Below are 24,297 nucleotides of genomic sequence, written 5' to 3'. Positions count from 1 at the left end.
CATATTACTTTGGCAAAGAAGAAGAAACATTTCTCTTTTTCAACAATACATATAACATACCACAAGCATTGTCAATATAAATTTTTAGCATAAATTACTTATTAGTATACATTAATATAAACAAATCAATTAGAGGCTAAGTACTCCTTACCCCAAATGCTTAAAATCAGAATTGATTGGCATCTCAAATTTTGGGATACTTGCATAGACATAATGAGGTATCTTGGGGAACAGGACCTACAGCTAAACACGAAATTCACTTATGTTTTATATTCATCTTACATACAGAGCCCTGAAGGTATTTTTACAAAATATTTCTATATTTTTGTGCATGAAAACAAAGTCAGATGATGCGGAACTTTTTCTACGTGTGCTTTAAGTTCTTCAAAGTTTCTAGATATTGGATGATTTCAGACTTTTTATATTTTTATTAAGGGTGCTCAACCTATAAGTTTTACAGGTATAAATGGAAACATATATGATTTAAAAAATTGTCCAAGATCACACAGCAAGTTAAATCACATTATCAAGATAGCTTGGGAAGAATACAATTCAGAAATATAACTCTACATTCCTCCTATATTAAGAGTCCAGATCATGGTAAATGTGGGGGGAAAAGTGCACATATGACATTTATTGAAAGAATAGGCTAGTTAGAAAAAGGTGTAATTTAACAGAAAATTAAAATCAATACAATAGTGGAGAATGATGGTTTATTAGCTTTGCTTAACTGCTGTCAAACTGAACACTTTAAGGAATGGATATTACTATTAATATTTAATATTCCAATTTTTATAATAGATTTTCCTTGAGTGTTTAAATCATGATTTAATTATGTTAATAAAGAAATCTCACATTACTATATAGCAATTAATAACTTTTAGGTAAAGGTAATTTTTAGCCAGGTCTATGACTAAATGATTAAGAAAAAGATCTAACTAATCAAGACCAAATTTAGGACAAATACAGTGGCACTTAACTATAATTTCAGCACATGGGAGGCTGAGACAGAGGGATCACAGGTATGAGGTTAAACTAAGCAACTTAGTGAGACACTTAGGAACTTGGTGAGACCCTATAGGAGATGTAACTTAGAGGTAGAATACCCCTAAGTTCAATCTCTGGTACCAAAAAAAAAAAAATTAATAAGAAAAGAGGGCCTACTCTAGAAGGTGTTTGGGATATCCTGATCTGTCTCAGCCTCCTATGTACTGGTATTACAGACATGCACAACTGTGCCCAGCTAACAATATCTTTCAGCAGTCCTACTTCACTGGCCATGTCAGTATCAGGGACAAAGTGGGCAATGTTTAACCCACAGTAGCTGCCTCTCCTGCAGGTGAAGGGTGCCATGATGTCATGAGACTGTAAGATGCCGGGACATTAACCCATCTAGGGAAAAAAAAGATCCTTGGGAAAAGAGAATAATTACCTTGAGATCTTAACCTATGAATGCTACTCTTCAATAAAGTTACTAACATGAACATACTGTTTTCTAATTTCTAAGCCACATTTCTAAAAGCAAAGGCTATTTGAAGCAAATAAAACTCTTAAGTACTAACCTATCATCTAGCATACTCAAGAAAATATAGAAATAGTATCCTAGTTAATAGAATTAATCACAAAAGGATTATCAAGGTAAAAGCTAGAAGAGAAAATCAAATTTGCATGCAAAATATCAGGTACACAGAGAACCAGCCAATTCAAAACAGGTACATTTTGGTGGTTTCTAAGTGCAAGGCCTCAGACTCACTGTCACACATTATGTGAGAAGCTTATTTAAACAATATATTGCTGATTCTTATCTGAACACACTGATCTAATAGGTTTGAAGTGGGTCCCACAGCCTGTATTTCTATCCCACTCTCTTCGAGACTGTGAAGCCACCAAGGTTGGGAACAACTGCTTCAGGGTCACATGGTGCCTGAGGGGCTTTGCTTCACTCAGTGCAGAAATGCTGAATATATGTCACCTATTCAACATACTGTCTATTACACAAAGCCCCACTGGGCTAATGCTATTAGGAAGCCCCAGGAGAAAGTGCTAAATAAACCACCTTTCACAGTACTTGATTCACTGTTTCAATATTCTAATAATAATCAGAAATTTTACCAAAGTCCAACTAACTGTAAGGTGGCTTGGAAGACAGAACATAAACTCAAACTCAAGGCACACACAAACACTTGTATACTTCTACATAAAGTATACACTAAATAACATTTTGGTGGTTTCTACGTGCTAGGCATCAGAAGCACTGTCACACGTTATCTGAAAAGCTTATTTAAACAATATATTGCTTAATCTTATCTGAACACACTGATGATATAAGTTTAAAGTGAGTCCCACAACCTGTATTTCTATCCCACTCTCAAATTTTCTGAAATAAAGCAGGATGTTATGCCTAGCACTTTGGTGCCAATATGATGGAGTCAAAGCACAGCTCTGTCTTCAATTGCTAAACTCTATGACTACCAAGGTCTCCACTCTTATTAAGGGGTCAACATAGTGCTTCAGCCCAAATTATGGGTGGTTTCTCTTGATTCCCAAACCTTCCATGGTTCCTCATGGGTAAAAATCATAAAACTTTAAAGACAGGGGAATCCAACACCAAGCTGAAACAACTTAGCAAGTCAAAACCTAAAGGCAGGATTTGAGACAGGCTCCGAAAGATGGGACAGCCACCAATAAACTAAAAATGAACAGGAGAGGGTACACCAGGAAGTGGGAGCCACTGAGCATACACAGAGGCTGGGAATAAGAGCCACTTGCAAGTGAAGAGCCAGTCTGAAGACAGTGGAGAGGAGCAACAGCAGCAGCATCAAGCCTCCAAAGCTGAGCCAGAGAGGGCAAAACGGTAAAGAAACATGACAGAATTCTGAGTGAGATGTAACAAGAGGAGAGTGGTATTTTGTAAGATTAGCCTGACAGCCATCAGCATGAAGGACTGGAGGAGGGAAAAAGAGAATAATGTATGGAATGGCATCCCAGGGAAGGGAAATACTTAAATGTAGCTTCCAAAGAGTAGGTAAAGTTGTGAACTCCAGAAAAACCTGGCTCAAGACCTTGTAATAACACAAAACCTGCCTCATTGAAAATAAGGAAAAGGAGGGGTTAAAAAAAAAAAAACACAGAAAGAGCAAACGGGCAAAAATGGTGCTATATACTTTCGGAAAATGGTCCGCTTTGCCTCTGAGAAAAATCTGGGCCAAAATGAGGATACCAGCTGTTATCTGGTATTTTTGAAAAAACCAAATGGGGGCGGGGAAAGTAGTAGCCTGCTGCTTACCCATCACCCCCACCCTCATTTGAGAAAATCAGAAGAGAAGTAGCAGATGTCACAGTATAAAAGCCACAAGGCATTGCTGTCCTTTCTTCCATGTATTCAACTCAGGCAGTTGGGCCCTGAAGAGAGAAGTCTGGATCACGGACAGTAAGGGAGCAGCTGTCATCAGTGGTCTCCTTGAAAGCCATGGACATTTCTCCTAGGGTGACCAGTTTCCCCTGCTCTCCTACTTCTTTCCCGATCTTAGTGCAGTTGGGAGAAAAAGCAAAAGAACTAAGAACAAAATAAGGGTGACTGTGTCTGTAATGGAGATGACAGTATTTTCTGGAATGAGCCATCTCAACCATCTATCTATCCCGTTTCCCTCTTGCCCACAAATCAGAACCTCACAATTAAGACACGCTGAATTCTAGGATGGCTGCTAATTTAAACAAGGTAAGGGAGAGCCTGTATAAATACTCAAGTAGGATGAGGGAGAAGAAGCCACCTCAAAGTAATTGGGCACTAGATGTCCTTTTTTTTTTTTTTAAGAGCATGTGATTATTACTTATAATGCTATTTAAGGCATAATCAATGTCATATACATATATGAAACTATCACTGTGAATCTCCCTATTGTGTTCAGTTACAACACACCAAATAAAACATAAAAAAAGAGTAATCTTTCGACCCAAAATAAAAAGTATACAGAGTGGTGTGGACAATCAGTAAAAAACAACTCATACTGAAAATCAAAAAAAAACAGAAAAAGTAACTCTGAGACTTACCTTCTTAACTGTTTTAGAAATCTATTTTTCCCTCAAATTTTGATAGCATGGTAACCAGTTGATTTTCTGCTTAAAGAGTGAATCTTTTATTGGACATTTTCTTTATCAAGAAAGATCCACAATTCTTGGACATCTTATGTCCAAGTGTAAGCCACTATGCAGTTTTCTTTAAAGAGCTGACGGGACTTTCTTTCATGGGCCAATAAATATAAAGAATGAGATGTCAAAACTACCCAAGGCTAATAAATTACTGTAACTGACAATTCTGAGAAGTAACTTTTAAGCACAAAGATGACACTGCATTTCCAGATACCTGAAAAAATGAGCAGACACCTTCTAGACAACTCTCTAAGCAAGACAGATGCCATAGTCAGCCTTGACTAACTTCCTCTCACCACTTCAGGCTAGAGTATGAACTGATTCCTTAAATCACTGGTGGAAAACAGGTCCCAGCTTGAGTCAATTGATAGAGGCTGTCTGAAACACTATTTGAAAAATATTCAGGAGCCATATATAGACTCAATGAGAAAGAGCACCATGATTGATTGGCAATGTCTGCACCAGGCAAGAGAGAGTAAATTGATGGCACAGGTAATAACAATTTGCTAGAGGCAACATCCCTTTTATTTTCTAAAGGAAAAGAAATCTATACTATGAACTGGATCAACTTTTTATCCAGAGAGAATTCATGTAAGGATTTAAAAAATATACAAAAGCAGAAGTAGTCACAAAAATTTTTCCCATATATCTTGAAAAGAAAAAAATATAACAAGACAAAATAACCTGTGTGTCATGTAGCCAGTCTCCTCAAAGTTAGCTGAATCTGTTAGAAGAACCCAACTACCAATTCCAGCATGACACCTGTGTCTGAATGGCCTGTGAGCTGACTTTATTACATTTTTAACTGAAAAAAATTAAATTTTGTGAAACACAAATATATGAAATTAAAGTATTTTTAACTGGAAAATAATTTGTGAAACACATATGAAATTCAAGTTTCAATATTGTTAGTGGTGGCTAGAGCCACTTTCATGCTTTGAGGACAGAGATGAGAAGTTGTGAAAGAGTCTACACTGGCTTGCAAAGCCTTGATAGAAAAAGTCCACCATCCTTGTGTTCAGGACAAGTCTAAAGAGCCTTTAGGTTGCATGGCAGGTAATTCTCCATGGGGGAGGGAGATGTAATTCAAAAGGCTTCATAATGTTCTAATCTAATAATGCTGCTATTCTGGACCATTTATTAGTATGTGAGTGGCTACACCTGATATTCATGAATAAAGTTTCCTCCATCATGCAGTGAACACAAAAATATTCCAAGCTGTCTTTCAGAGAAGTGTTTATAGGAGCCCAAAATGGAGAAAGAGAACTACAAGTCATGCTTAACTTTTTAAACTTCTATTCTACAAGCAGATTTAAAAGAATTTTAAACATACTTTTATTGTTTTGGTTTGAAGTCTCAATCCATTCAGGGTGTTGATAGCTTTCTCTGCATCCTTGGGGTCAATGTAGTTCACAAAGCCATATCCCAAGCTCTGCCCTGATGGAAGGGAAGGGGAAAAAGGCATACATTAGTTCTACACCACTGACAGACAAGACTTTCATTTTGCCACAGGGTCTTGTCATTAACACCAGCATATTTTCTCAGTAGAAAAAGAACTCTCCATTAATTCTTCCAGAAATATACATGTAGTCTTTTTTCATCTCCTGTCTTCTATATTTGCAAGTTTAAACATTGGTTAGAACTCAGCAAGCAGTGCTATTTAAAAACACATACATCCCCAAGCATTCCATCACATGGCCTGCCTGAGCCAGAGGACGCTAGAGGCAAAGCAACACTCAGCACAGAAACTGGGTGCAAGCCTCTGCTCAGCTACTGAGACAGTGCAACCAGCAAGGCCTTTTCAGCTTCCCTTTCTTTACCATAAAACGGAACAATGACAAACATCAACCCAACCAAGAATCTCTCAGTGGTCTATACACTGTACTGATACATTTACAGCCCTTAGCAAATAAAATTATTTCAGAGTCTAAATGGTGTAGACTGAGTTGTGTATGCATCTGTGTATACAGTCAAGTGCCACATAACCACCTTTCAGCCAAGGATGGGCTACAACAACAATGGTGGTCCCTTGAGATCCTAGCAGAGTTGAAAGATCCCCATCACCGCGTGACATCACGGCTGCAGTAACATCACAACACAGTGCATTACTCACGCATTTTTAGTGATGCTGGTGGAAGCAAACCTACTCTACTGAGAGTCACATAAAAGTATACCACGATTATGTACAGTACATAACACTAAACAAAAAATACTCAGCTAATGTTGCTTATGTATTTTCTATACTATGTTGTTAAATCATTATTTTAGAGAGTATACTTCTATTTATTTTTTTTAAAAAAAGGTGGAGCTTGCTACACCAGTGTGTCATGTTCTGCCTGCAGCAGCCACAGACATCTTGCATTTCTCACCTGTCTTACTATATCAGGAGGTCATCGTTGATTTCCTAAGTATACTTTATGATGTTCACATGATGACAAAATTCCCCAAGAATGCATCTCTGAAAGTGTGTTCCCATCATTAAGTGATGCATCGCTCTTTATATGAATATATACACTTATTTTAGAGGAGGATTTGTTTCTGTTTTTTCCAGTACTGGGAATGGAACCCAGGGGGCATTTTACCTCCAACCTATACTCCCAGCCCTATTTTTTGTTCTTTATTTTGAAAAAGCATGTCACTGAGTTGCAAAGGGCCTAAGTAGCTAAGGCTGTCTGTGAACCAGAATCCTCCGGTCTCAGCCTCCTGAATGCTGGGATTACAAGTGTGCACTACACCAAGCCCGGCTTAAGAGGAGGATTTGGTCAAATAAACTCAGATTGTCTATGGTGATTTTTATTATCTAGATAAGGAATATGGAAAAAACAAATACAAAAGGATTCGCAGTGAGGACATCACCACCAATGAGAACACATGGGAAAGGGGAAAAAGGATGAACAAAAGTAGCCCGGAGGAAACTTCTGGAGTAGAGCTGCTTCACAACAAGCCTTTGTTGCTTTTGTTTTCTACCTTATTGTCTGAACCCTCTCACTTCTGGCTCATGATGCCCCAACTCTCAGAAAATGGGAAGTGTCAAGCAGTTGAAATCAATGGAATACGTAAGTAAAGTCACTTGCCTAAGGTCTCTTAATTTTTCAAGTAAGAAAAAGTTCTCGATTTGAAAGGTGAGAGACAGTACGCAGGTGGCAGAAATGGGCATGAGAAAAAGTTAGATGACTAGCAATTCCTGGAAGATGTAAATGCTTTTTATTAAATACCATTTTGCATCAGGTAGGTTAATGAGAAAATTAAGGTTGTGGTCTCGACAGAGCACCTGTGGTCCAAATGGTTATGAATATGTGTATTCAGAATAGCCACACTGGTTATCCTAATATGTTGTGCCTTGTTACTACAGAAATGAGAGGGAAAGGCTAAATATAGAATTTAATAAGCTGAAAATTCATGATTGCAGTCCGGGGACCATGATCAGAATTTGGGATTATCACTGCTAACGTATGTCCTCTTATCAAAATATATTTTTCTCTTGTTTTTAAAAATGAGTAAGGAGGGCTGTTGAGGGCAGTCGGTGACAGATTTCTTGCCTAGCATTTTCAAGGCCCTGAGTTTGATCCCCAGCATTTCCAAAAAAAAGTAAAATAAAAATAAAAGAGTAAGGAGGGGAACAGTTAAAACTAATTAAGCTAATCTTATTTCCCTTGCACTAAAATTCAGAGAGGTTTCATTTTGCTCACACCTCTACAAAAAGTCACATGTGGTACCACTGTATTTTCAAGCATCCTGCACTTTACTAATTCGACAAATATTCATCACATGTCTACCACATGCAGAGTGTCCCCCAATAAAATGTGTGTCAGTTCTACTGTCATCGAGCAGGACTCAAATTGGCAGAATACAACAAAATCTGCTCCAGGAACCCACTCATGAAGGAAAAAATGGGATGTAATAATAGAGGTACAAGAGTTGCAATCGTGATTCTGACATTTACTGACTGTGTGACACTGGCGAAGCTAATTGACCTCTCTGGATCACAGCGCCTATCTAACGAGCTTGCTGAGGTAGTAAGGACATTTATTACAGGTGAAAGTGATCACCCTGTCAAAAGATATCACAAAGGAAACAGCATGTCTACTACATGTTAAGGATTTTATGCATGTTCATTTAAGGCTTAATCAGGAAGATGCTGCAAATATAATGGGAAAAGGAAAAGGAAATCCAAACATTCTTTTGTGTAATTTTGTTACATTGCTATCCTATGACAAAATAAATCAAATTATCTATTGTACCAGAATAAAGAGTCCGATTCTTTTTTCTACTGTCACTACCGTTCCACCCACTTTTAGCAGCTTCTAATCACAGTGCATTCTCAACCACAGCTGCAGGCTGGAATAATCTAGAAAGCTCTGAAAAATGAAACTGATGTCTGAATCCCACTCTCAAAAGATTCTAAAATTTTTTTAAGCCTGTTATGAAGTATGGCACCAACTTTTTAAGATCTTGATGACTCTAATGCACAACTAGGTTGAGAAATCACTGTTTTAATAATGAGGTACTCCAGAGCTACAATGGGGCTCGAGATCCCTAAGAGCTGATGACAGTCTGGACAAGTGGAATCTAATATTTTACTCACTGTTCTAGAAAAAAGTCACATGTCAAACTACTATATTTTCAAGCATTCTGTACTTTATCAATTCAACATTTATCATGTTTCTACTGCACACAGAATGCCCTCTTATGAAATGTGTTGCATAACCTAACTTTAACCAGCTGCATTTTAAAATATATATGGATGTCTTTTAACTAAACCCTTCATGTTTTCTACTGAAGAAATAGTTTATTGACCTTCTGAGGTCAGTCTGGGGCACACGAGTATTCTCTAGGGTTGGGTTACTGAGTAAAGTCAAAATACTGCCGTTTTGTACTCACTTAGCTGCCTCCCAACAGGCTGTACGTCTTTCCACCTAGCATGCTGCAGGCATTCAAAGATTTGCTAAATCATTTAATGAGAAGCTAATGGCATTATTGTTTATAAATATCACCAGGAATCACATCCATCGAATGGGTATTTGACCTAATTCTCTTACAATCATGATTAGCTATAATAATGAATCAAATTTCTATTGCTTACATATTGATTATACTCAAATATTTATCTCCAGATAGCTTTGGCTTAAGTTTCTTATTTGACCAGTGGTGTCATTAGGAAGAATGCCACCTATCAATCAGAGCATGTTCCAGATGAGCAAAGTTTTACTACTGCCCTAAGCAAAACAACATAAAGATGGTATCTGCTACTAAAAGGCTGTACTCTAACATCTACTCTTGGTATATAAACACAAGGGAACCAGGAACTTTACAGAAATACATTGTAAAAAGTGTTAGCCAAGGCAGCAAATATCTATAAGATGCCTTGAAGCCAGGCATGGTGGCGCATGCATGCTTGTAATCCCAGCATTCGGGAGGCTGAGACCAGAGGATCGTGGTTCGTGAACAGCCTCGGCTACTTAGTGAGGCCCTCTGCAACTCAGTGAGACCCTGTCTCAAAATAAAGAATATAAAATAGGGCAGGGGGTGTTGCTCAGAGGTCAAATAACCCTGGGTTCCATCCCCAAACACGCAAAAAAAAAAAAAATGCCTTGAATATATAAAAGCAGCATGGAAAGACAATATTCTCTCTGTTCTCACCTTTCAGCTACGTGGCAATTTAGTGTTTAGCCTGGCCCTAAATTATCTTCAATATGCGTGAAGTGAAATGTCATCAAGCATTTTCTAACAGAGTTATCACACGCACATAAAATTTATTTCTTGGTTGCCCACAATGTCAAGTTTTTTAACACATTTGTGCGAATAAAGTTTTCTATACTGTCATTCACTCTTTTGACAAAATAAATTGCACCTTAGTTAGTAAGTGAATATTCCTGATTGTAAATGAATGCAGATCTTTAAAAACTATAAGTAGTGCAAATCAAACACCAAGAATAAGTCCACTTTTCCCACTCCTCTATTCATCAGTTACTTACCATCGAGAGCCGCATGAAGTTTAAAAATCAGGTATCACTTATATCTTATCTGTATCATCCGAATCTATTTCTCATGTTAAGCAATCTAGAATTTGTGTATTGATAACCCTCAAACTAAGAAACACTTCTTGGAAATTTTTATGAAACTTTGTATTGAAATTTCAAGTATAGCCATTATGGAAACCAATAGGTTTTATTTTATTTTAATTTTATTTATTTTATTTTGGTGGTACTGGGGGTGGAACCCTGAGGCTTTCTACCTCCGGGCTATACTTCCAGACCTTTTTTTATATTTTATTTGGAAACAGGGTCTCACTAAGTTGCTGAAAGCCTCACTAGTAGCTGAGGCTGGCTTCGAACCCGTGCAATCCTCCTGTCTCAGCCTCCCAAGCACGGGGATTACAAGCGTACGCTACCACGCCCGGCAACCAACAGGTTTTAAAAAGAAAATTCTGACTGAAATAACAAGGTTCTTCCTAACAAGCCTTTAAGATAAATAAATCTTGTCTTCAGAAGCCAAAAAATTCTCCCTGGTAACTGAACATCAAGAAGAGGGTCAGCATCACTTGTACCCAGCTAGCCTCATGAGCCACCTGTGGTCATGGTCTCTCAAGGGCTTTGAAGAAACCGATGCATGTCCTGGGGCCTACAGCCATGGCAGGGCTTCTAGAACATTACTGTAGAGGAAGCTGCCTCAACACTTATACAACTTCTGACTTTCACACAGGTACTGACATTTTCAGGTCAATACCACACACTTTGGCACGTATATTCTATATACCTGTGTATGAATTCTTTTTGTTTTGTATTCTCTTTTTTAACCTAGCATACATGCCACAGGATAGGATCCCTTTTCCACAAAAGATAGAGGAAAAAATCATTTACAAAATGCCCCTGGCACAAGAGAACTCTTATGAACAAGCTGTGTAGAACCATGGTCAAGTGATGTACAGCACAGAACTAAAACACTCCACAGGCCTGTGAATGGGACTGAGGACCATCGAAAGCTACATGGGGTCAGAGCAGGAAAAGCCAAAGAGGAAGAGAACCAGTTTAGTGACAAAGTGCTACTGTGAGAAACACAGTAAATGCCAATTTATCCCAAACTGTGCATAATTCAAAGTATTGCCCATTCCCTTGCCACCTACATTGCTTTTAATAGCATGCTTTAATTAAAAATTTAATTGCGTATTTTAATTAAAAACACACAATCTTCTGGACCTGTTTCATTCAAAGGTCACTTTATTTAGTCTTTTCTATTTCAAATTACTACCAGTGTTCAGAATATCAAATTACCCCCTTAGGTCTCGAGCTAAAGGCAATAGCCTTCCATAATTCTTGATTATAAGCCTGACGCATTAATTTTATTCAAGCAATATTAAGTGAGACCTTTCTCAACATGAAATAGTGGAAGAGAGGGTCATCCTACATTTCTCACCTGCATGAAGCATTCACCTTCATTCAATGATTACGGGAAATCTGCTGCTTTGCTAGGCCCTAAAGATGCGATGCAAAAGAAACAAAAAGTTCCTTTTTATAATGAGGCTTACATTCAGAGAGAGGGAGACAAGTGAACAAATCCTACAGTATAATAAGAAAAATAAGGACTAAGGAAAATAAGAAGCAGGTTATGAAGTGGGAAGTCCATCAGAAGAAGCAGAGCCGTGGTTGAAACAGTGCACAGAGTGGATTTCATTCTTATGGTTAAGTCAAAGACTTAATCAAAGACTTGAAGGGAATAGATTACAGGTCCTGAATGTAGTTAAGATGCACAGAAAGATTTCAGCTCCAGTTCTACCAGACAGATAAACATCCTGCCAGAGAGACCAGCTCTCCTCTACCACTAGCACCTGTTCTCCTGTATTATTAGGACTTGGTTTATTGTCACACCATCCTGGCCAGCCCATCAACATTTCCCTAAGCCCCTAGTAACTTGAAACCAGCCACCCTTCACCCTGTTTGCCTGGGTGATCTTCCTAGAAGACAAACCTGACCATGCTCTGCTTTCCAAGGTCATCAAGGGCTTCCTACTTCCTTCCACTCTAGCTCAGCTTGCATCACTCCTGCATATACACCCTGAGATGTAGAGTTAATTCCCATGCCTGGAAAGCACCTCCAGAACTCTAAGAGAACAGAAGAGCCAACTCTCACATTTCCCTTGAGACTTTCTGAGACTGTTTCCCGGCCTGCTCCCAATACAAGCAGTTCAACACTCCCCCCAGCCCTCCCACAGCCTTGTGTGTGTGTGTGTGTGTGTGTGTGTGTGTGTGTGTGTGTGTGCTTGCGTGTGTGTGTGTGGTACTGGGGTTCCTGGAAGCCCTTCTACCTCCGGGCTACACACTCCAAGACCTATTTTTTAATTTATTTTTGGAAACGGTCTCTTAAGCCAGCACAGCTGGCTTCAAACCTGCACAATCCTCCTGTCTCCACCTCCCAAGCGTGGGTATTACAAGCGTGCACCACCACGCCGGGCTCCCATTTGTATTTCACACACACACACACACACACACACACACACACACACACACACACCAGTAATTCTGATATCCTCTATCCCACTAGACTTGAACAAGGGCAAGCTGAGCTTAGTCCTTGATAAAGAAGAACCTGATACATACCATTAAGTAAATGTTCAGTGACTGAATGAATGAATGACAAACAAATGAAGAAATGCAGCCTGTATCCCTACAACTTACCAGATGAAGACAAGATCCTCAAATGTTACACAGTATTCTGCCCTCATAAAAAAGTAATAAGGAGCTAGTTTTTAAATAGTTCATGTAAAATTTTTCATATAAGAATTTTCTATAAATAATGTTGAAATCTCATTTTTTAAAAAATAATGTCATCTAGAGTAATTTGATAGATTTACATAAATCTGTTTCACAAATCTGTAAGTATGAATTATGGGATGTCAGCATATAATTTTGTTGAAAGTGCTTTTTCACTAATATAATTAAGTCTGCCGAGACTATTCATGTACAAGTCAAATAAAATGCAGAGTGAATTCTCTAAAAACCTGGTAGTTGAATCAACAATAAAAGGTGACTACACTGATTGATGTGTATCTATTATTTCATTTGGAGCAGTAGAAATGTTTTATGAAATAAAAGAGAATAAAGCAGCATGAAACTTTTTAAAATCCCACAGCTAGCAGAAACAGGTCACCTATGGTCCTATCAAGCAAGACTTGCAACCTGAGGTCTAATAAAGCAGCACTTAAAATCCAAAATGAAAAGACCTGCCATCTCTGAACACAGCCCGTGTGTAAATCTGCACATCGTTTTCTTTAATGCATGCATTTTTTTTTAATGTGGATCATATTGAAAATGGCATACATTCAGACTGTGCTTAGTGCCCTCCCCCCCATTCCCCTTACCCCTCTCCCAACCAACAATGAGTGTCCAGGTTAACCATGCTACCTTCATATTTTCACAAATATGTATGTAGCTCCTCCATTAATCAACAAAAAAGGGGAGAAAACAAATAACTTCACTTAAGAAAATTTTGATTTCCCAGGGGTAATTTTTTTTTAATAAGGATCCAGTTCTTTTATGGTAATACCCTTCTCTCCTCCTCCCCCAAACACACAATAAAGTTGCAAATATGTTGCCATTCTTGAGGGGACTTTCTGTTCTTGGGCACCATCATGTGTGTCTGTTCAGACAGGCTGCAGGCTGCAACTCTCTGGCACTAGCAGGGCCTGCTCCAGACCCTAGCAAGGAGCTCTTAATATCTCAGACCTGCTGCGCGGTGAAACTGCTGGTACCACACAGCAGAGGAAAGGCTCAAGAGAATCTTAGAAGAACAGAGGGATGCATGCTTCTCTCCAATTTTAATTCCTGACTTAGCTGGAGTCTCCTCAGTGCAGCATGCCAGATGTCCTGGGTCCTTCCATTAACACCCTCAAACAACTTGGGTCACACTGAACACATCCTCCTCGGTGCCCTCTAAGGAGTAAGATCAAATGGTGAGGGGCAGGACTGGTGAGATCCTATTATTGCCATGCAAGCTAGGCTCTCTGACTACTGGGAACATCTTCACCAGCTTCCCAAAGGACATTACTGGGGATTATCTCAAGGATAGAAAATTCAACCTGGACACTCACATAATACAGACAGCAGATGGCTCTCAAAGGCTCATCTTCCACCCCTGTGCTAACAAAGCTGGCCTCACACTGAAGGACCTAATATTTTTTCCTGGTTTCTAGAACTTTAGATATATGGAGATAATATTGAAGTTTAAATTGTAACTTTTCTGCTGAAATCAAAGTTGTAAATAGTGATCATTTGGTAAATATTACCTAAGCAGCCTAATTCTAAAGGGAACAGTTAATGTCCTCAGCACCAGGGCATTTTCCTTTCAAGTTAATTTTAATGGCCATATCCGTCCCCAGATTATGCAACTGGTAAAGCTCTATTTTCCTGTAGTTCCAGTCCCAGTAATTATGAATTTGCTGGCAATGCAGCGTGACCTTGCTTAAGTTGGCGAAACTGTGGGTTCTTAATATATCACATTTCCAGACAACATTAAGAACTCCCACACAATTCAGTCTTAGGCTATCAGGAACAGAAACTGCATATTAAGTCCTCAATTTTCATCAAGTACTGCACCAGGTACTAAGATGTCTTACATCCATGATTAGGAAGATTAGGAAAAATTTTCTTGATCTAACGTGAGGAAATAAACTAATTCCTCTAGTACACATTATCACTGGCTCAACTCTTGACTTGGCACCGATTCTCTAGGTTCAAAGAGAGTAGAGAGTGAGGTGGTACAGCATTTCAGCATGATAAATGAAAACAAAAGCAAGTTCTCATTACTTATTGATTTAGGTAGTTGTTCAAAAAGAAAGATCAGCAGTTCTACCTTCAGATTCTGGTATACCAGGGAAAGCCAAGAAGCTGGCAGGTGGCCAGGTAGTCAGACCCCACCATTCAAAAAGTCAGAGCGCTGACACCTCTCAGCTAATGCACAATGTGCTTGCAGTCAGAGGTCTGGGCCCACTGCAATATTCTGATTTCTTTGTTAATTATAACTCTACATGGGGACTGGGGGAGGCAGAAAGGGACCTGCTTATGTTATCTGATATAACTTGTGCTTACTTAAAAGGCAATGGATATGTTCAAGTAAATATCATTCAGAATGAGGGCAAAGGAACTATATTCCTCAAAGTAGTATTGTGGAGAGGAGAGAAATCAGTTAACAAATGTGGTAGTAAAAAGGGCATCTGCTGCTGCCTGCACTACCAGCTGGTGTCAATCTTCACATGGGCATGCGTGTGGACACACACAAGTACACACGCACGTGCGTGTGCGCGTGCGCGCGCGCGCACACACACACACACACACACACACACACACACACACCAGTAAGCAGTCCATCAAAAAGCAGTACAGCTTTCTCAATGTATTTCTACAAGAAAAAAATTTAAAGATCCTTAGCACTATAATTAGCTCGGTGCCCTTTTTAAAATTGTTTAAGAATCTTAAAAACCACAAAGGAAAGGTCCCTATTTTTGTCCAGAAGAATGAGAAATATTAGACCACACAAACCCCACAAGGTACAAGATAAATAATTTTTGTGAGAGGTAAACTTTCTTCCTGAACACTTTATTCCCCAAGTATTTCACACAAGTTTTAAATGTTCACCAAGCCAAATTTCCCAACGTGAAAAGGTCCTTTGGTCTATGAGGAAAAGTCCACTTCCAATGCCCCATAAGTGCTTCTCTTTAACTGCTACATACACAGCTAACAAGTATGATCCTAACATCACAAATATTCATCATACTAAATTCTCACAACAAAGCTCTGTATAGGTACCTGTACCCATTATGCAGATATAAATCTGGAGGTTCATAGACGCTAATTAGCTTGCTCAATGACACACAACTAGCAGATAAATGACCCTGAGCTTTCAAAGCCAGCTCTGACCTTTCCAAACCTGGTCTTTTAGTGTACACCTTTGCCTCTGACAAAGCTTGGGAATTACTTTGAGGGTGAGTCCTGTGTACTCAAAGATTACAACTTCCTAACCAGAATACTTAATAGCCTTCAAATACATCTGCATCTTCTACCCATTGTCATGTAATGAATTGCTGAAGCCTCACAGTTCTTTTTTAATCCATCAAGAGACCATGTATAAAAGAAAACCGGAAAGGAGTACTATCCTGCAGGTGCACAAACCACTTAAACCCTCAAAACAAATCCATTACAAAACAGATAGATGGGAGATATCCACATTAAAACAAGATTCACTTAAAATGGGGCTTGATTTACATATTCCTTTTCCAGAAACTCAGAAAGCAGTTCTTATGGCTAAAGCCAAACATGTTCCACTACTGCCAAAACCCTCTCCCACGCAAGACACTTCTCAGCAGATTGCATTAAAATGCTTTCATACGCATAGTATGGTTTCCTAGCTGTAGAAAAGAGGGTGGGATCAATACCACATGGTCTCTGCCCTCTAAAATGCTCAAGAATATAAAGCCCCACTGCCAACAAGGGAGATGCAGGCACCTGATGAGCATGGAATAAGCAAGGTTCATCACGGGGGGTTGTGCTTAATCAGGGATGAACTTTAAAAACAGAAGTCTTTAGTGTGTTAAGAAAACAAAAGTCATGCTTCTCATGGACAAAAAAACTAAGGAAATAAGCACAGAGAGAAGAAGGTATTTGTGGAAAACTAGAAAGGAAATCGTCAGGCGAAAGGCACGCTGAGCAGCAGTCAGTGCAGAGGTAAGTGAGCTGACTTTCCTTGAGAGCAGAGCTGAACCACACGAAGGCACGCAGTGGTCAGTCTACAGGATGCGCCAAGCAGTGAGGCGAGAGACGGAGGAGAGAGACCTGAGGACAGGAACCAAAGTGGCCTGCAATGGACACTGAGGAAAGCAGCTCTAGGACCATGGGGAACTAAGTTAACAAAGATTAGTGGATACAAATGACAATCTTGCCGGGCATGGTGGCGCACACTTGTAATCCCTGTGCTTGGGAGGCTAAGACAGAAAGATCGCACAGGTTCAAACCCAGCCTCAGCTACTTAGTGAGGCTCTCAGCAACTTAGTGAGACCCTGTTTCCAAATAAAATATAAAATAGGTCTGAGAGTATAGCCCAGAGGTAGAGAGCCTCTGAGTTCCACCCCCAGTACCACAAAAAAAGTAAATAAATAAATATATAACTACAATCTCTCTCACTAGTCTCTATAAACTGCCCCAACCCTAAATGGCTAACCTCTCATCTGGACCAACCCAGATCTCCCCACTCCAAAGCACAACCTCATTGTACCTTTCTCCGAGCCTATGTTCAATATACTTTTTGGCTCATAATGAGCATAACTGACTCAAATAACACAGTGCTCATCTCCCCAAACTGAACTTCAGGACCAAGAACTCTTTCCTCCAGTAGACCTTCTAGAGTACTGGCCAGGATGGAATTCTAAGCCAACCCCTGTCCCCAGGAGGATCTATACTTCCTTAGCATGATTATTTCTTATCTTTGTAAGATTAACAAGAAAGCAAGGACATTTTGAATTACAGTTTAATTCACAGAGATGAATATAGTATACCAACCCAGCAGCCTGACAAATAGTCATTCATTATTTGTTTAATGAATTAATGATAATCCTGGTAGAGTTAACACTGACCTTAAAAAAAAAAAGCAAAGTCCAAGACAACTACCCCAGTGAAGGCTTACAATGTTATGAGTCCTCCTTCATATTTCTGCAGAAATATATTGACCTCAAAGCTTTATCCCCCAAGTTAAGCTTCTGGTATAAGTGCACAGAAAGTGTTAATAACTCCCATAAGTGGGGAGAAACTACTGCAAGTGATAAACCTTATTCTGCCAGTTTGTGCGGGAATCATGAGATTATACACGACTTCTTTTTTTTTTTTTTTTGAAGATTTAAAGAAGTTTATTAGAAAGATAGAAATACATAAAATAGAAATACAGCCCCATGTCAAAATGGCATGAGGGGGTGACTCAAAATGAATACACCCTATACACGACTTCTAAATGCAGTACATACATACCTGAGTCATGTACACTATGGTGACACCAAGTTTAAAGAGAGAGGGAAGGTGGCTGGGTCCTTACAAAGGGAACAGTGGACAGCAACACACTGTCAGAAAAGTTTCATCTTAAAAGTGAATGCTGTCACGTGGTATGTACAGATATTCACCTAGGGGTAAGTGTCCACTTTAGTTCCTTTTTATTTCAAAAAGAAACAACAGAATTAAATTAGTAATATTTTTAGCAAAGATAAAGGAAGCAAATTTCCAAAGGACATCCACTGTCCCCATTTGACACAAAAATTTAGGTATAAATAACATGAGATTTTCTTTCTCTTTACATGGGACATTTTGTTTAGCTTATATTTAATGAAGAAAAGCAATTATATTTTAGAATATATAAGGAACAAATTTTTCCCTTTCCTGTAAAATTTAAGATAGTTGCACAGAAGCACCGATTTCTATTACCTAGGGGAAATCCCCAAACAGACCAATTGCATTTGGGCAGTTTGAAGTATAATACTGAGTATAAAGAAAATCTAATTAAATGTTACACACACACACACACACACACACCTCTAAAGACCTCAAGAAGGTGTGTGACACAAGCTCTCATCCCTTTCTCCCTCTCTCTCCCCCTTTCTCTATCTATATTTCTGTCTCTCTTTCTCACTCTCACTTTTTCTGAAGCAGCAGAGGGAAAAGAAACCCAATAGAACACAATTAGAGTAAGGCAAGCAATACGAGATAGAAGTTATAAAGGCTGAGAGGTCGATCAGATGGGTACCCTGGCTACAAATTAAGTCAATGAAGTACCCTGATGGAAAAAAAAATACCACTTTGTTTTTGCTAAGGGACAGTTTATGTTACAGCACACTACTCTCAGACCACAGGGTAATTGGCCCACCAATTAACTGATGGCTTCCAAAGAGAAATACAAAATGGTGTAGCTCCTATGACTGCCACATTCATATCACACATCAGCATTTCTTCCCAAATCATGTTTTTAAAAGTTGGAAGGATTATCTATTGTAATACTCCAAATCTAAAATTCACAAAGACACTTGAATGAAGAAATATATGTGCAAAAAAGACTTTGCCTAGACAATGAATCACTAGGACCCAGAAGTAATGTGGCACTGTCTGCCCCAGCATCATAGTAAATGCACCACTGCACTGAACCAGAGGGGCACAGAGCCTTGTCTGGTTATACCACTACAAAGTACATTTTCCATTGAATATTTAAATCTTACACCCAGCAACTTGGTCTACCCAACCAATGCAACTAATTCTGGGTACATCTTTTCCATGAAAGATGAACAGCAGGAACCTAAATACAAAAATAATCTTTGTAAATTCCTGCCATTTTATCATCTCAAGTTCTTCCTATGATGTGAACAAAAGTATTCTGAAGGAAAATAGTCTCACTCATGAACGCCTCATTTTAATTCATTCTAAAATGTGAAATGATGCTTCCTTGCATCTGTTGCTACTGAAGTTATATATTTTGTTTATTCTCTTGGGGAAGGTGCTATGTTTTTATGGCACCAGATTGAACTATATTGAGGAGCATCTGATGCAGGACATTATTTCTATATACAAAGCTTCTCAACTATTTATGTCACATGACAACTGTGCAAATATATTTCAAGATCAGTTCAAAGAGAAGTGTATCAGAAGAATCCATTGTGTCATCACAAAATATCCCCGAAAAAATAGAAACTAGGTGTTTATGGTTTTTCAGTAATAGTCTTATAACCTCTTGACCTAGATCTATTAGGTGACTTTTAACTTATGGGAGGGGGAAACGTTGGACAAAGGGGTTCCCTAATGCTTGCCCCTACAATTCCATCATCTACCTTACCTTTGGGGGTCAAGTAAGTTTCACCAATAAATTCAGACCTGTGTTTAGAGCCAGTCTTGTTAAAGAGCTTCTCATAATGCACAATGCTATACAGAATGTTAGGTATTCAATTTCAAGTGCCACTCAAAGAAATGAAGTTTTCACTAAATATGGTTTTTCAGCTCAGACAATATTCAATTGCCTTTAGTGTCAAGGGGTTTTCCTATTTTGTTGCTGACAACATCTTCCTTGCTATTTATAAAGGAGCAGAGAACCAAAGCATGATATACTGTAAACAGATCTCCTATATTTGGGGAACAACTTGAAACATCTTATGTATGTTGCTAGATGACTTGCCAAGCCTTATTCCCAAATCCAATACAACTATGAAGTGAATTCTTATTCTAGGCTCCTCCAATTGACCCTAACATTATTAAGGTATTCTATTTATATTCAAATTACTAAATTTTCCCCGCAACCAAGATATTTTCTGGCAAGAAATTCTATACACTGAAATATACCTTAAAAACAAAGCTCAAGGTACTATATTAAGATTCTTTACCCTATGTCTCCCAAAATTATATCCAATACTAATACTCAAGGAAGCAAAACTTGTATCATGTTTAAAAAGCCCCTTCTTAGCACAGATGTGGCACACATCTGCAACCTCCAGTACCAAGGAGGCTAAGAAAAGAAGATCACAGTATTGAGGCTAGCCTCAGCCACTTAATAAGCCATTTCAAAATAAAATAGAATTAAGGATGTCACTCAGAGATAGGATGCCCCTGAATTCAACATCCAGAAGCCCCCCACACATATACAAAGCCTTAATCTATACTTACACATGTGTATAAAACTTCAGATACCCCTGAGATTAGTTAAGATTCAGACAGACTGTCTCTCAATAGCATTCATTTTTGTTTGGGTTTGAGCTTTTTTCTTTTCTTCTGTTTTGTTTTTGTTTTGGTGGTACTTGGGGTAGAATCCAGGGGCTTTTCTACCTCTGGGCTATTCTCCCAGACCTATTATATATTTTATCTGGAAACAGGGTCTCACTAAGTTGCTAAGAGTCTCACTAAGTAGCTGAGGCTGGCTTCGAAACTGTGCAATCCTTCTGTTTCAGCCTCCCCAAGTGTGGGGATTACAAGTGTGCACCACCAGACCGGGCTCAATAGCATTCTTTTGAAGGAAGAAAGAAAGGAAACACTTTTTATTGTCTCCAGAACATTAAAAAATTTATTAAATATATATTAGATTCAATTAACTAACTAGCCCATACTACTTAACAATGTTACTCCTTCCATTCTTATGAACTGGAAATTAACCAAAAAATTTTCTTAGCAATTAATCCTTGATAATTTGGGCTGACTGTATGTGAAAAAAAACCCTAAATATTAATTGCCATATAACAAGATCAGTATCAGATTTTATAAATTACTTCCCTTAGTCAAATTCTAAACTATACCACTAAGGCATAATCACCTTCCAGTCTTGACTGCTATCCCAAAACCCTTGGATACCTACTGTTTTCTAACAAAGCTAATTTCCTCCTTCATTTGTATTCTCAATCACTTTTATCTAGTGAGAAAAGAAAAGAGAAAAGCAAGAAAAAATGGGACAGATTAAGCAAAATTAAAAAATAAAATAAAATAAAATGACCATGAACTAAAATATATTTTTACAATTCCTCCACCCCCCCAAAAAAAAAAATAAAAGGGTCACAGAAGTTTCTTGAATACAAAATTTAATGCCAAATGAAGGTTTTCTGCAAAGACTTTTTTTTTCTTCTAATGTCTGGGCAACTTTGGTCAAGTTTTTCCCCTGCCCCAACCCCTACCAAGGTTTCACATAAAGCTACCTGAACAGATATCTCATTCTACAGCATTAAGATTATACAAATATCAATAGATTACAAGGTAGGAACATAAAATTGACTGAATCTATTTTTTAAACAATTACAACACTTATGATCCTGTCTTAGTATCTTATTAAAAATACTATAAATAAAGATAAAACTAGTCAAAGCCTCTCACAAGACAACTGAGGACTGGGGGAAGCATATACCATTGATCCCAGGGGACATGGAAATGTAGTGCCTCTGAGCACACATATGTCCCCACGAGGCTGAGCACCAAAAGGCTTTAATTAAATGATGGCCAAGTAAGAAGAAGGAATAAATAATGAAGGTCACTCAAAGGCAAGTCTGTTTTTCACCAGATAAAGTGGTTCTCCTCAGCTGCAAAAACAGTGGAAAGTACTGAATATTACAGACTTCTGGGAAGTTAAAAGCTAGAGGTGAAATGCCTGGAAAAGATCTGCTACTGGTCCACTCAGCCATTCTTCAGGTTATTCTTGCTTACATTCAAGGAGAAAAGGAGTATTCAGGAAAAACAGAAAGAGGAGAAGTTACTTGAGACTTCTCGGGAGAAAACGTCAGTATCTTTATTGCACATACTCTTCTATTTTGACATAATTAATCCTGAATTTTAATTTTTCCAACAGTGACAATGTAAAGCAAATATGACTCAACTATATAAAATACATGTCCATACACATTTGTTGAAACAGAGACAAACTCTCTTGCTATGGAAAATGCAAACAGGGACTTCTAAGCAATTACAAAAACTACACTTTCACATATCACAAAAAAAAATAACAGGGCTCCTTTTGGGTGTGCTGAAAAATAAACTGACAGAAAGACACAGAAATATGAATCGCCCAAAAATTATTTCATTATAGTCTAGATTGTAAGGAATACAGACTTCCTCTAGATAACAAGCAGAAAGGCAGTGATAAGGCAGGCAGGTTTTCAGAAGGGGAAGAAGCTACAAACCAGAAAGAAGCAGGAAATAAAAGCACTACCTCCAAACAGGTAAAGTCACCATTACCTCTTACCCTTCCATCACTTCCTCAAGGTCCTGGAAAAATATTTCTAGTTGATTTTGAGTCCCTCGTTGGCTCCTTGCCTACATGATAGTAGGAGCAGAGAGGATCTGCCCACTGGCTTCTGAAACTACCCTCTCACCAGCTATATAGTACAAAAAAACATTCACATGTGGGAAAAAAATTCACATAATTTAAAAAAATCAAAGAACAAGATGATTTTCTCTTGATTACATGAAGATACTTACAATCTTTCCATTGAACTAAATGAAAATATTTCTCCCATTTATGTTCAAATAAAGAATTACATAAATATTAAGCGTATTGCTTCTACATCCTAGCTCAAAATAAACACCAGTTCAGAACATTCTGCATACCCCTTCCATAATATGATCACTTCTCTCCATTTCTACCTCGCCCTGACCATGAGTTGCCACACAAGAAATTATTGGAGTATTTAGTGACTCGAGCTCTCTGCAACAGTCATACGACACAACACTGGTGATGTTCTACAGCACATCCAAAACGCTTAGACCTGGGTACCAAAGCACAGGTTAAGTGTGCGTCATCTTCATCACCATTACAAAGCCGTTTCAGAGGTAGGAGATCTTCTTCACCCTAGTGAGAAACCTCTGGAAGCTCCCTACAAATAAAGGTACTAAGTAGGCAGTGGGAAAGAGAAGTCTACATGAAGATTAATTTACAGCCTTAACCATGGGGCTAAAGATGCAGATGAGTGGTCCAGCCTGCACTTAGCATATACAAGGCCCTGGGTTCAAATCCCAGTATTAAAAATACAAATTATTGCCAGGCGTGGTGGCGCAAGCTTGTAATCCCCGCGCTTGGGAGGCAGAGACAGGAGGATCGCGCAGGTTTGAAGCCAGCCGCACGCCTGCTGGCTTAGGAGACCCTGTTTCCAAATAAAAAAATGTAAAAATAGGTCTGGGAGTGTATCCCCGGAGGTAGAAGGGCTTCCAGGAACCCTAGTACCACCAAAAAAAAAAAAAAAAAGAATTATTTTTTAATGGCCTTAACCATGAGGAGGTGTGTGTGTGTGTGTGTGTGTGTGTGTGTGTGTTTTACTAGAGATAGAACACAGGGTCATTCTACCTTTGAGCTACACCCCAACCCAATTTTTCGTTTATTTGAACCAAGGTCTCACTATTTGCTGAAACTGTCCTCAAAACTGTGATCCTCCCGTCTCAGCCTCCTAAGTACTGAGACACAGGTATGAGGTATGAGCCATCATACCCAGCTATATTACCGTTTTTGTATTATTTTAAATTATTTTATTTGTATTTGTATTATTTTATTTGTATTTGTATATTTTAAATTATTTTAAATGCATACAACCCAGGGGAGGCTTTCTGTTAAGCTCTAACACACACAACTGCTTTTCAGCTGTCAATAGCCAACATTTGAAAATAAATACTGTCAC

At 38.5% G+C, this 24,297-nt stretch overlaps 1 protein-coding gene across 7 annotated transcripts in view; it reads right to left on the bottom strand.

Moving 5' to 3' along the window:
• Positions 1–24,297, bottom strand: part of ELAVL2 (ELAV like RNA binding protein 2) — a gene marked incomplete at both ends in the record, with an annotated part of 131,877 nt that overhangs the window by 32,172 nt on the left and 75,408 nt on the right. For all 7 annotated transcript variants that reach the window (XM_080708591.1, XM_080708586.1, XM_080708589.1 and 4 more), the window contains one exon: positions 5,483–5,586. In XM_080708591.1, the coding sequence (XP_080564717.1) occupies positions 5,483–5,586 (104 nt within the window). The remainder of the gene's footprint in view (positions 1–5,482; positions 5,587–24,297) is intronic.

Source organism: Muscardinus avellanarius (genome assembly GCF_963383645.1).
Source record: "Muscardinus avellanarius genome assembly, chromosome: 13".
In the NCBI taxonomy this organism is placed as follows: domain Eukaryota; kingdom Metazoa; phylum Chordata; class Mammalia; order Rodentia; family Gliridae; genus Muscardinus; species Muscardinus avellanarius.
Note: the sequence above shows the minus strand (reverse complement) of the source record. Positions and strands in the feature narration are given on the sequence as shown.